Raw genomic sequence first — 13264 nt, 5'->3', positions numbered from 1 at the left:
AGGAGAACACAACTCACAACTGAAGTTTATTGATTGGAAACAGGGCGAATACAAGGGAAGTGCACACAAACAATCATACAACTAAGCATAACGCACGTGTTGCTACGTGGTATCAAGGAACATGACTTCCCTATCATGTAGACAGCTAGAGGGCTTGCTGACGCTTTCTGAGCTGTAGTACTACTGCACTACGCACACACGCAAGCACATATATGCTTATTTGCGTCCCAGGAACATAAGTTTCTATGCTTGGAGGCAGGAGATTTCATCAAGATTTTGAACCTCCGCCCTCTCTTTTCCTTGAGCCTGACGCGAACCCTTTGTTGTTCACCAAGCCCGCCTTTTTATATAAGAGTAGGTTCATTCGACCACTCAGTGAGCGGAATTACCCGCGGCCGCCCCGCGTGTTGCGCCTTTCCGTGACAGAGCATCGTTGCTGGCCGACCTCTTTCCTACGTCTCCTTCCCCTCTCCAGCGGTCCCGCGTGCTCTTGTCCATTTGGGTGCGCTTATTGTCTGGCCTTCCCGAAAGACGACTCATTGTCGGTGCTGCGACGGAAGGAAGGCGAATCGATCGCACTTAAGCCTGCCGCCACGATCGCTGCTCGGCTGCACTTTATTCATCAACGAGTCCTGAGGTTCGCGCCAAGTTCGTCCTGACCTGAGCGACGCCCCTCACGCGAGGCGCACCGTGTCAAACGCACCGTCACAGAAGCATGACACGGAGGATTACCGGTGTGGTCGCAGGCGGTGGCTGTGGTGGTGTGGATCGAGGGATTATCCCGGAGCTCTGCTGGTTCGCCCATGCAACCCGCCGCGGTGGCTCAGTGGTTAGAGCGTTCGGCTACTGATCCGGAGTTCCCAGGTTCGAACCCGACCGCGGCGGCTGCGTTTTTATGGAGGAAAAACTCTAAGGCGCCCGTGTGCTGTGCAATGTCAGTGCACGTTAAAGATCCCCAGGTGGTTGAAATTATTCCGGAGCCCTCCACTACGGCACCCCTTTCTTCTTTCTCTCCCTCCCTTATCCCTTCCCTTACTGCGCGGTTCAGGTGTCCAAAGATATATGAGACAGATACTGCGCCATTTACTTTCCCCAAAAACTAATTATTATTGGCCCATGCAGTATAAAAATGCAATAGAAACACGTGAGCATTTTAACATTCCGAGCTTCTAATACCTCTAGTTCAGCTCAAAAAGTGGTCTTCCTATGTGGGCGTACAGGACGGGACGAAAACTTATTTTGAGGAAAGGAAAGGAGCTGTAACTGCCTCACTTTGTAGTGGAAACCTCAACCCCGATGTAGAGTAACTGCGAAGCTTCCAGCGACTCTACTCAACCTTAGCCGTGAAGGAAGGGAAGAAGGAAATAAATTTAAAATTGGTTTTTGAGTAAGGGAAATGGCTCAGTTACTGTCTCGGTTCTCGAAGGAGCAGGGAAAGAGGCGCCGTCGTGGAGGATTCCGGATAAAATTTTAAACATGCACTGACACTGCACCCGCCGCGGTGGCTCAGTGGTTAGGGCGCTCGACTACTGATCCGGAGTTCCCGGGTTCGAACCCGACCGCGGTGGCTGCGTTTTTATGGAGGAAAAACGCTAAGGTGCCCGTGTGCTGTGCGATGTCAGTCGAAATTATTCCGGAGCCCTCCACTACGGCACCTAATTCTTCTTTCTTCTTTCACTCCCTCTCTTATCCCTTCCCTTACGGCGCGGTTCAGGTGTCCAACGATATATGAGACAGATACTGCGCCATTTCCTTTCCCCAAAAAACCAATTATTATTATTATGACACTGCGAAAGATTGCTACGTTGGAATGGGGAGAAGCTTGGCTACTCATCCGAAGTACCCGGGTTCGAGTCCCACCGCGGCGGCCGCGTTTCTATGGAGGCGAAACGCAAAAGGCGCCCCTGTGCTGCGCGATGTAAGTGTATACGTTAAGATCCCCAGGTGGTCGAAATTATTCCGGAGCCCTCCACTATGGCACCTCTTTCGTCCTTTCTTCTCTTATAGTCCCTCCTTTATCCCTTCCCTTACGGCGCGGTTCAGGTGTCCGCCGAGATGTGAGCCAGATGCTGCGCCATTTACTTTCCCCAAAGAACCAATTTTCTGACATTGCACAGGGATGTCAATGCAGGTTGAAGGACTCAGGGTTGAAACAGCCAGTGTGGGTAACGAATAGGAGGAGGAGATGTAGGTTGTGAAGGGAGGAAAGGCGAGGTGTGCACCCGAACCTTGCCGTAAGCGCCGGGATGAAGAGGGCACGACAGAGGAGGGCGAGAAAGAAGTGAGAGAGAGGGAGGGCTGTCGGCAGCAGCGACTCTGTATCCACTCGAGCGGTAGTTGCTGCGACAGTGGTCGTGGCGCAACCGGCGGAGGCACAGAGTTCGCCTAAACGAACAGATCGAAATGCCAGCCGCAGACACGCCCCTGGGCAGAAGTGTGTTCTATTTAAAAGTGCCCAAACACAGCATGGCCTCCGGGCACGCACTGACGTCGGCAGTGCATCGCACAGCGCCCTGCTGTTGTGCGCAGTCTCTTCAGCAGGGTCACCTCGGCGACCGACAGAGGTGGTGTGATAAACGGCAGTCCCTCACTTTACTTATATATCTAGCACGTTTCTCTGCAGTGAGCGCTCATTAGGGTGATTACTTATAATTCCAACTTGATCCACTTTTCTACCTTAATTAAATGCTATTGAGGAGCGAATATTTCTACGTGATTTTGCCCTGAAAAGAAATCGGTGCATGGTCAATGGGTTGTCTGATAATTTCATTCGTTAATTAAACGAATAATCAATTTAATTAACAGCGGTTTTGGTTAAAGGGACCGCGTGTTCGCCTCTTTAATCGCTATGTTTATGTTTTTCGGCAGCAAAAGACGCAAAGGACTCTGTGATCACCGTTTGGAAATAAATGATAGATTAGATAGAACCAGGATGCGCACAGAGAAAAACCTGTCTTGACGTCATGAAAGTTTGCTGGCACAAATTGCCGATGATGGCGATTCCCTTATTTTGTTTTATAACCTTTTCTAGCGTATCAAAGCGCCGTTGTCTGTGAGAATGCCCTCTTGGTCATTAGAAGGCGGTAATATATGGATAAAGCCAACTCCACTTTTTACTCAGCGTCGCTTGAACAGTGTTGCATTTCTCGAGTCATAAAATGAATGGTAATGATGCGCAACTCTGCAGCAGCGAAAATAATGCAGAGTCATTGTGAAACGCGAGGAATCGAAGCGGAGCGAGTACACTGAAACCACAAGAAAAAATAAATTAATGGGGGGATATTTAAGTTCTGCCCCAAAGGCACCACGCCATAGCTTTAATGGCTCCCTTCAGCGAACTGTGGTCCTCTTTGTATATCATTTTGCGGTCACGGACTCAGTCGGAAAAGGCACTCAAGGCCTCCCTTTAACCAAGTAGAACGAGCGTGCCTCGGTGGCCTGCAGTATCCCTACAGTATCCGTTTTTTGCCCGTGGAGAAAAACTGTGTTGTGTCATATGATCTATTTATGTTGCTGGGAAAATTTAGTCTCTGGAAGAGCCGCATGATGGACCGCCACGCCGAACCACCACGGTCGCCGAAATCTTTGTTTCGTGAACAATGCGCTCTGGTGCGGGGAGTATATACTGCCCTGGAAGAGCCGCCTATAGCTGGCTTCCCTATCTGGATGCACGTGTGTTCCTCCCACACTTTAGATTTTTTGGAAGGAGGGGTCATGCAGGGGTAAGGAGCCTGGTGTTTTGTGGCGTAAGCATGCTTAGACTTTTCTTTCCGGAACTATTTTCATTCAATAAAGAAAAAAAAAGTGCATCGGTGGCCTAGGACTAGCGTGTCTGACTCAGGATCAAAGGGGCACGGGTTTGATTCTCATCTAACCCCAGTTTTCTTTTCAGCGCAATTAATTTACCTTACTACTTACATGTCATAATGAGGCTTGAGTGTTGTAACCTCATATTTACAATTTATGTAATGTTTTAATCACTTTTAAAATCCGCCGTTCCATGTGTGACGTCACTAGCTTTCCGACCAATCCGCATTTTCGCGCGCGCCTCCGGAGCCTTAACGCTCCTGCGTTAAAAGCGCATTACATAGCTTTAGCAGCGCTTGCTGGCTTGCGGAATCCACCTTTTTCAGTGAGTGGTCTGAGATGTTAACGAGAAGCTGATTGCATGTGAAGCCTTACGAGCAAGGCGGTACACTAAATCTTGCAACACTGTGTACAAAGCCGAACTAATAAACCGCCGAGCAACAGCGTTAAGTTCAAAGGCTAACGCCATCAGCAGGACTTTGAGAGGCCTTGCGTGTGCAGTTGAAATTACGCGGGACTGATTACGGGCTCATTTAACGATAACACAACGAAAAAACTCACAGGGCGGTTACGACTTCGTTACGCGAGATTCAGCGATAGCTGTGTAGGCGTTTAGTTTTGGAAGGCGGCTGCTCCAAACGGAGCCACCCGTAGGGTTATGCGACACAAGTTGACCGTGATATAATGTGAGTGTGTTAATTACCGGTGGGTGCGTTAATGGCACCCCCCCCCCCCCCCCTCGGGTGGATGTGGAAGAGGTTAAAGAATTTAACGTTGAAGGGGTTAAAGAGGCTAAGACGAGGTGGATGTCATTAATGCACCCACCTGTTACGCCGACGGTGACGACGGCGGACGACTACGACGCGCAAGCCAGGGACGGGCGCCTAACAGCTATCGCTGTAAAAACAAAAACACCTAAGATATGGATGGCTTTCGCGTGGCAGAATTGATGACCTCGTTCACAAGTGGTGTAGATTCCGCGCAATGGAGCTGGTGACATTGCGCAGGCTCACATGCTTTTTATACACGGCTGCATGTCCTTCTGCTCCTGATGCAGGCAGGTGGCTCCACATACCGTGCGAGCAACTTCGCGGGGCCCTGCCCTTATAAAAATGGTCTATAGACAGTCTATAGACTTCTGATTGACTCTATTGCCTTCCTATAGATATATCTTTGTGTATTCATATTCTATAGACTGTCTATAGACAAACGTCTACTAAAAGTGTATGGCCATAAATCTATAGATTGTCTATAGACTATAGGATTTGTTTTGCCTATAGGCTATTCTTTAGGGTTTGTCTATAGAGAGTCTATAGAATTTATAGACCAAAGTCTATGGACAGTCTATAGACTGTCTAAATAAATTTTTGTATGGGTGTGCCCCGTAATCCGGCTCCTTCCTATCCATCCATGAAGTGTGCACTACCTTCTCCAGCCACTGTCTCTGCCGCGTCCTCCTTTCGCTCAAGGCCTGCGAGGTGTTGGGAAAGAAAGCGCCGCCCGTGCCACTTCGACGTTTGCGCGGGGCTCGTCAAGATTCGTGTATAGTGTCGCTCTTTCTCTTACTATCGGAGCGGCGTGACGGATCAAGTTGGCGGCGAGCGAACGCCTCCGTAGAATGAAATCTGTCTTCGGATTGATTACGCAACGCAATCGTTTGGAGGAAAAGGGGTTAACGACGTGGGGGAGCTAAAAGACGATTCCGATAGTAAATCGCGCACTCCCGGGCTGCGGCAGACGAGCCTTGCGACAGATGTAGAGGCGGCACATCCGGATCGCACGCGCCACGAAGACAGTCAAGATGTGTTCTCTTTTATTTTTAGCGTCGAGGCCACCCTGTCCTTGAAGCGTAGGTCAGGAAAATATCACAGTAGATTCAGCATAGAGCATTTGGCTTTCGATTTTTGTGGCTTATACAAGGTTTTAACGACCGAAGTTCGTAAAAACATCCCTTGGAGCAGAACAACAGACCAAGTGCACAGTGTTCAAATACGCGTTGGTCCGGACGAGGCCGCGCGAATTGCTCACCATGAGGGGATTGTGTGTCCATCCCCATCTCGAGAGCCAAAACAGTGGGTAGGCTTAGACCACTGGCGCGGGACATCACGTTTGCCGCGTGGAATTCAGGCCAATTTTCGAATTCGCGTTTGTAAACATTGGACCCAGATCTGAAGCTCCGGCTTCCATCCGGCCTACCACGACGTGAAACAACTTTGCTTTGTCGCCTGTGGCTTGGTGTAGCTTTCACCAAGCATTACTCTTTTTTAATCGGTATGGCTGACATCCCTGCATGTGCCATCTGCGGGTGTGATGAGACAATAGCCCACATTCTTTGTGAATGCTTTGCCTACGGCACCGAAAGGCAGTCTCTCTGTCGGGCACTGGAGCGTCTTGATCCGCGCCCACTGACGGAAATGATTCTCGGCCACTGGCCGCGGCGATCGTTGGCGGTGAAGGCCTCCAAGGCACTGCTCTGCTTCTTGAGGACTTCTGTCCTGCACGATAGGCTGTGACTTTACCGAACGCTTGCTGACTTTGCATAGCGACTTCAGTTTCGTGCTACTCTCTATTCTCCTTCATATTTTTATCCCCTCACCCCTTTCCCTCCGTGCAGGGTAGCATACCGGCTATTCTTCCTGTTGACCTCCCTGCCTCTACTCCTCCTCCTCCTCCTCCTAGGCGTTGCTCACACAGCAAAAAAAAAAATCCCTCAAAATCAATTCGTGGGTAAAGGCGCCTCGTTTAAAACTGCACATTTCCTCTGAAGTCCCAATGAAGGTACAGCACCCTACGGCGTGAGTGACCTCCTATGACAGGAATGGGGAGCTGTGTACTGACCTCCTAATCTGACGAGTAGGAGATGCCATTACCTGCCACGAATGGGCAGCTAAAAAACCAACGTCCGCGAGCGAATCGAAAGGTGAAGGCAATGAACAAATCCCAGCACTTTCGCCATACTTTACAAGTCACCTTCAACCCCCCCCCCTCCCCACACACACACACACAAACCATTTCAAGCCACAGCGCTAGCTTAGCTGTTGTTTTAGTGAAGAGGTTTGGAAAGTACAATTTGGTAGCGTTAAAACAAAAATGAACAAGGTATTTAAGGCGTTGGAGGTGGGTTTTTGCCTACATGTCAAGCCTTATTGATTTCTATCCTTTGGCACTAAACTTGGATTATCTACATGATCCATATTGATACATATTGTTCACATTTGAAAAAATCTGACCTTTTGGGCATGTACTAATGATTCAGGAGCACGAGATGTAGTGACCCTTGTTTGCCAGAGTAATCAGTAGCAATTCACAACTGTAATTTATGTACAGCCCACCTGTGACTATCGGAACTGCCCCACGAGCGGCGGGGCTTTGGCACGTGGTTTGTTTGGACAAAAACGTACAGCCTGAATCTTGAACTTGTGATAGGACCGCGTTAAATTTACCAACAACTGCAGCCATAGACGAGCCATTTGCGATCGTGGGTTCATACAGGAATGTGCTGTGTTGTGTTGTGTTGTGTTTTGTGGCACATAGGCAGTTAAGGCCATCATGCGCCAAGGTTTGCACAAGGTTTACACAAGCACAAGGTTTACACAGGAATGTACCTTTATTTGAACGGTCGTCGAGAAAGAATAATTCACTTGATTCACGGTTGTCTAAGCACTAGTCCGAACTCTACATCTGGCTGACACATGCAAACCGTTTTCTGTTGGCGCGGCTGAAAGAGTTGCACGCGCGTTAGTAGAGCGGGCACTCCCCTGTATGGCCAGACTTCAGGGCACGCCAGGAACTACCAATGACGTATCGTGCTCTCCACAAATAATTAGTTTTAGGCGCTTGTTGTCGCCTACAGTCAATTTTGTGCAAAGCTATTCTTCTTCAATTTTTAATTCACAACACCGAATGAAAAGGCTTCGTTCCGAATTGTTTATTCGACCGCTCTTGCTGTTCTGTGCGAATAGTCCAGTTGTTTTTTGCCTGGGTTGTGTGTATATATTTTTTTTTCTGGAACAGTACCAAGCGGGGTAAAAAGTGGCACCAAGGTCAAGGTCCTTGCAGAGCGTGAACTGCTTAACAATTGCGATGAACAATTTTTTTTGTCTTTCCTTTAATCTGTCCCGGGCTTTTGGCACCACATTTGGCTCATTGAAAAGCACAAAAAATAACAGAGAGTCATCAAGAAAGGATGCGCAAAAAGGAGAGAGGAAGTAGGGAGGGGGGGGGGGGGTGCAGGGGTGGCTATAGGTCATCGGACATCCTGGCTGCATTCCACTTCACTTGCCACAGCCGCGCCGGAGCCGGCGTCTCCCTAGGCGGGCGATCAAGCTTCCCTCGGCATCGGTCCCCTGGCGCAGACAATGACGCCAGAGCGCAATTAGGAACGCAAACGGCGTGCAGACGGGGTCCACTGTAGCGGCAGGATTCGCGCAGCGTATGTGGCCTTTGCGCCGCTCGCGCTGCACATACGCAACGCAGGGCGCTCAGAAGCAGCAAGCGTTAAGTGCATATACTGGAGCTCTGCGTCGGCTCGCCATGTGCGGTGCAGAGATGACAAAAAAAAAAAGAAGTAGAGATGGGAGCGCACATTAGAGCGCGAGCAGCGTCGCTCCATTTCTGCTGTCTAAATTCGAGTGAGCTGCGAAGTGTGCAGTGCGTGTCGTTGACCGTCCTGTTGAGCAATCGTATGGTCGCCGTCGTCATGAAGTCGCCAGCCGCACGTCGAAACTTTATTTCTGCGCTTGAACCGGACGATTCTCTACTACTACCGCGACGTTCCTTTGGGCGCCAGATACTCCGTTTTTATTTTTAGAGATTTTTTTTTGTTAAAAAAGAGCGGAAGTAAGCCAGTGTGGAAGCAATAGCCGGTCTTTTGTATACTTTGGCCTCTGCAGTCGCTTTGGCTGGCGCCGCACCCATTAAAAAGAAAGTACCAGTAACTCGCCGAACGAAGCCTGAACAATAGCACTCAAACTTGATGCGTTCGAGCAGTCTATACAGCGTTTCAACAAGCACGCTGCCCGTAACTTTTTAATCGCTTTCGCCGTCTTATATCCCCTTTTTACTTTCTTTCAAGTCGCGGGCGAATAAAACTAGTAATGAGAAAGAAGACCGATGACGCGGCGTTTCTCAAGAGAAAGGCCTTCGGCCGGCAATTTATTCCAACAGTTCGACGCCTGTGCCACCGGAGGCAGACTGGAAGGCGAGCTTCTGTTCATGCTGCTGCTGCTGCTTCATCCGCGCGTCACGCTGCCACGCAGCGATTCTGCCAGCGTCAGACGGCGCCCAAGCGAGTCGAACGACGGCCTCTGACTTTTAAAGTCTTCTAAGTGTCGAACCCTGTCCCTCGCTGCGACCAAGATGACGGGAAAGGGGGGAGCACAAAAGAATGCGGAGGGCGCTTTAATTGAAGGCGCCAATCTCTGTCGGTGGCGGCCCTTTCTAGCGCTGTGCCCCCCCCCCCCCCCCTTCTCATCCGGGCGGGGCGTTTAATATGCATACGACGACAAGCGATCTGCGGGTCGCTGCGCGCGTGGCGAGAAGGACCGACTCGTTCCTGCCCCTTGTCTCCTTTTGTTTTGCATTTCCAATCATTTTTTTTCTTCCTCGATAGTTCGCGTCCACCCCGTGTATATACCGGACCCTCCTATGGCGAGTTGCTTGCGACGTGGAAATGCATTGCTCTCCATTTCTTTGCTTTTCTTCTTTATTACTTTGTTCTGCTCGCAGAAAGGGGGCTCGTTGCCCGGCACTTTGATATGCCGGCCTGTCAGACCTCCTGGGCGCGTTGATTAGCTGCCCACAGCCTTCGTGTCCCGCTTTCGGAGCGAGGAACAGGCTGCTGTCATACGCGTTTACCCGCAGCCTTAAAGAATCATCGCGCAATTTCCCTGCCTCTCTTTTTACCCTCGCCGCAAGAACGCGGGGAGGCCGCAGATCTCGGCACTTTGCTTTTTTTTTTTATAGATGTGCGCAGTCTCCAGCCGCGTGATTCCGCTGCATAGCAGAATAAAGCGACTGCTGGACAGTTTCTACCTTCGCGCAGGGAGCTTTCATGTACCTGATCGTTTCTGTTTCCGTACGGTAATTTCATAGTTTTAATACAGTACTTTCGCCGTGCCATTTAGGTGCGACGAAGGAACGTAAGCTCTTTCTTCTAACGAAACAGTTGAGAAGAGACAACTGTGAGCTGATATGAACCAAAAGGGGTACCTGTGAAAAATCTCCGACTCTCGGCTCATGTCTCTGACGCTCAGACGGACTGCGAATTCTTTTTCGTGGGCGGTGCGTCAGGAGCAATTGCTTAATAGCCCTGTCGGCGAAAAATACTCCGCTTTGTACAGGCAGGCACAAACACACGCAAGAATTCGTTTATAGCCTCCTACTAATCCAGGGCTATCATCCTGCGCGACGTCTAGCGGTCATTGCTGCTGGCAAGGGTTGATGAGCGAGCGCACTGCAGCCCGCTCTCGACTGGCACTGGGAAGCAATGTACGCCGTATAGATCTGCGCCTTGGATGTATACAGAAGACACCCACGGAGCTGAACGTCGTACTACTTCGTGTCGCTGTTAATTATAGCGACGATGCGTAAGTACGCTTTCACGTATTGTCCTCACTGGACCGCTGGATCATCGAGGGAATCGGATTGGGCACATCTCAGGTACAGATGCCCCGGCTGCTGTGTCACAGCTGCAGATGAACTCCGCATAAACTCTGTCGTGTGACATGGTGGCTTCCTTGCGAAATGGCTGCTGAAGTGGTCTGGAGAGGTTACTTCGCGCCGTATGGGCGACGCACCTCGTGAAAATTCACTGCTGAGAAAATGGCGTCCGTTCCTGTGATTTGTTGGCCCTAGCGATGTCATCACAAAGTGTTTTAAGCCCGAGTTAAGGTATTCCGTACGGCGACAGCATGACGATCTGCAGACTCTGGGCAGCCTTAAGATTTCATTTGTGATTCGGCAGCACCATCTTGTGTTGAATTTTTTTGAATTTGAATGACCCTTTAACCAAATTTAGCATGACCACGGCCTGTGCATTCGTGATGCTTCATTCAACTTGTTCGCCAGGAGTCCAAGGAAGAGAAGTCACAGTCGTGGTTGTGAGACGGGCGTGCGGACTGTTCGGCCAGCATGCACGAGCGCGTCTCTGTTTTCTTTTTCTTTGGGTGCGTGGACAACAATTCTACTTCTCTCTCGTAAAAACAGTACTCGCGTTAGACGGCTTCACTCGCCGCCTTAACCGGGTCCGAGTTTGGCATTGCTGCTGCTGTTTGTAGCTGGAGGCCATCGCGAATGGTTTTCTGGCTCGACTCATGTTTCTTTTTCTTTGTTAAGTTCGTGGAAGCCGCGCCGGCCAGTCCTTCGTTCTGGGCCTCTGTTGCGGAAATGATGTCTTGGCACTTGTCCACGCCTTGGATCGAAAGGCAGCTCTCTAGGAAGAGTAAAAATGTAGTGGTTACTACATGGTTGACGCGCGATTTCACTGGTCGTACCCGTTGCGCAAAGCGAGAAGCTTTCGTGCAGTTTACGGCGGTCACATACTGAAGATTCGTGCACTTCGCGATTCTCGTTTATAGAGTGGAAGGGAATTACTCTAAACACAAAGGAGTAAAAAGAGCCCTCTCCCTTTTATGACGTAGTGCACTACACGACAGCTACACCCTTTTTACTCCCATACAGCATGTTCGCGTTTAGAGTGTTGATGCTGAGATTGCGGGAGAGTGGGGTACTCTATAGAGTTGTGACAGCGTACGCCGCGTCCCAGACTCACTGATACAATCAGTGTCGCAGATTGTAACGCTACATGTGCGCAAGCGCTGCTGATAGCTTTCCGCGCTGCGAGGCTCTAAACCGGGCGGGATTGCATGCATTTAAGGCGGAAATTTGGCGTCGAAATCGTAGTCGTCGTTGTGACCAGAAAATCCGGATTGGTCGAAAAGGGGCTACATCACGCGTGGAGTGGCGGATTTGAAGGGTGATTAAAGTATTAGAAAAGTGGTGAATAGAAGGTCGCAACAAAACTGAAATGTGATTGGCACATGTAAATGCATAAAGTGAAAATGGAGAGCTCCGTCCGCAATGCGCAAATAGGGCAGACTTGAACGCAGCTTCTCGCGTGCGCACCGTCTGCCTCACTCGGGTACCGTGCGCACGGTTCGCGAACATGCTTCACAGCGGCCTTGTAAATGCCGCCCTTGTCCGGTAATACGCAAGAAGCACGTCGGCCATGGCTCTAACGCGACCTTTGCACGGACGCATCGCTTTCTTTAAGAGTTTATTACTTTATAAAAATCTTAACGACATGGCAGCAGATGGAAAATGTCGAATAAAGCCAATGATCCAAGACAACACAAGAAGAAGTTGGTTGAAGGGGGGGGGGGGGGGGGGGGGGGGGCTGAGACATCCGCGGACAGCCGTAACTTTGCTCCCGAAACGGCGCGCTGTCGTGACAATGTCCATTGGCATCGCCGACAGCGGACGTGGCTAAGGGAGCTGTCCCTTCCGAGTGTCCTCATCCCGTGCGGGAAACGACACAAGGGTGGCAGAGGAGAGGGAGGAGAAGTGGAAAGGGAAGCAACCTTTGGCCTTCCTTCCGTCTTGCTTTTCCTTCCTAGCCTGGAAGACGACGCCAGGGGCGAGAGTTGTCACCGGACTCCCGTGGGAAGACGCCAGGTGCGCACCGGCCAACTTCGAGTGGTCAGTTGGGTGGTGCCTGTCTTGTGCAGTGGACGACGCGCCTTTCGGTCAGGCCGCGACGGTTGGAGGGGGGCGGAGGGACCCAACAGTGTCTGTCTTTTTTTATTATTTTTTTTGTCGTTATTCTTCGTTACCTGACAGATTATTTACTTCCTCGATGCGACGCGCGCTCTTGTTTTCATTATTTTATTTCGCTTGGCTGTAGCCGCGCTGTTCTTCAAGAAACACCGGGGAAGTGAATGCGAGTGGAAAAAATTTAGTGGGCCATTTCTATTCGGCCAGCTTCGTCCAGGTATCGTTCAGAGAAAGTTAGGGGAAAGGAAAAGTACCGTGCGCAACAGTGCTTTTCCATGGTGACTAAGTTAGAGACGAAAGGAAGGAAAAAGCTGGTCGCAACGGATTTCAAAAGCACTGCAGTGTTCGTGCTACGAAACAATTCTTCATTTTTGTTTAAAAAACAAAGGGAATCGAATCGAAGCGAGAGAAACTTAATTGGCGAAGAAGTGGGCCTGTTGTCTTGCAAACATATCGCCCATCCTCGCTAATTGTACTCTCCAACACAATTTTGTAAATTAGTCCCCACACGTACTGGAAAAGTCTAAATGGCGGTTCATAACGGATTAACATTCTGTTCCTTTTTATTTTTCATTAAAGTACAACGAATCAAGAAAATGGGGAAATTAAGGCTGAGCCAGTTTTAGGCGGGAATAACTATACGAACCATTGCCGTCCCCTCATAGTGGTGAGGAGGCACGAAACT

General features: G+C 50.0%; 1 protein-coding gene across 2 annotated transcripts in view; it reads left to right on the top strand.

The window, feature by feature from the left end:
• rdgC (retinal degeneration C) overlaps window positions 1-13264 on the top strand; it is a 174401-nt gene that overhangs the window by 47252 nt on the left and 113885 nt on the right. Inside the window, exon 1 of one of the 2 annotated variants that reach the window (XM_077662950.1) lies at window positions 10279-10394. The exons of the other annotated variant lie outside the window; for it this stretch is intronic. Within the exon in view, the coding sequence (XP_077519076.1) occupies window positions 10391-10394 (4 nt within the window). The 5' untranslated portion in view covers window positions 10279-10390. Of the gene's footprint in view, window positions 1-10278; window positions 10395-13264 lie in introns of those variants that run through there. 2 annotated transcript variants of the gene reach the window in all.

The sequence above is a fragment of the Amblyomma americanum genome, chromosome 4 (genome assembly GCF_052857255.1).
Source record: "Amblyomma americanum isolate KBUSLIRL-KWMA chromosome 4, ASM5285725v1, whole genome shotgun sequence".
Classification (NCBI taxonomy): Eukaryota; Metazoa; Arthropoda; class Arachnida; order Ixodida; family Ixodidae; genus Amblyomma; species Amblyomma americanum.
Note: the sequence above shows the minus strand (reverse complement) of the source record. Positions and strands in the feature narration are given on the sequence as shown.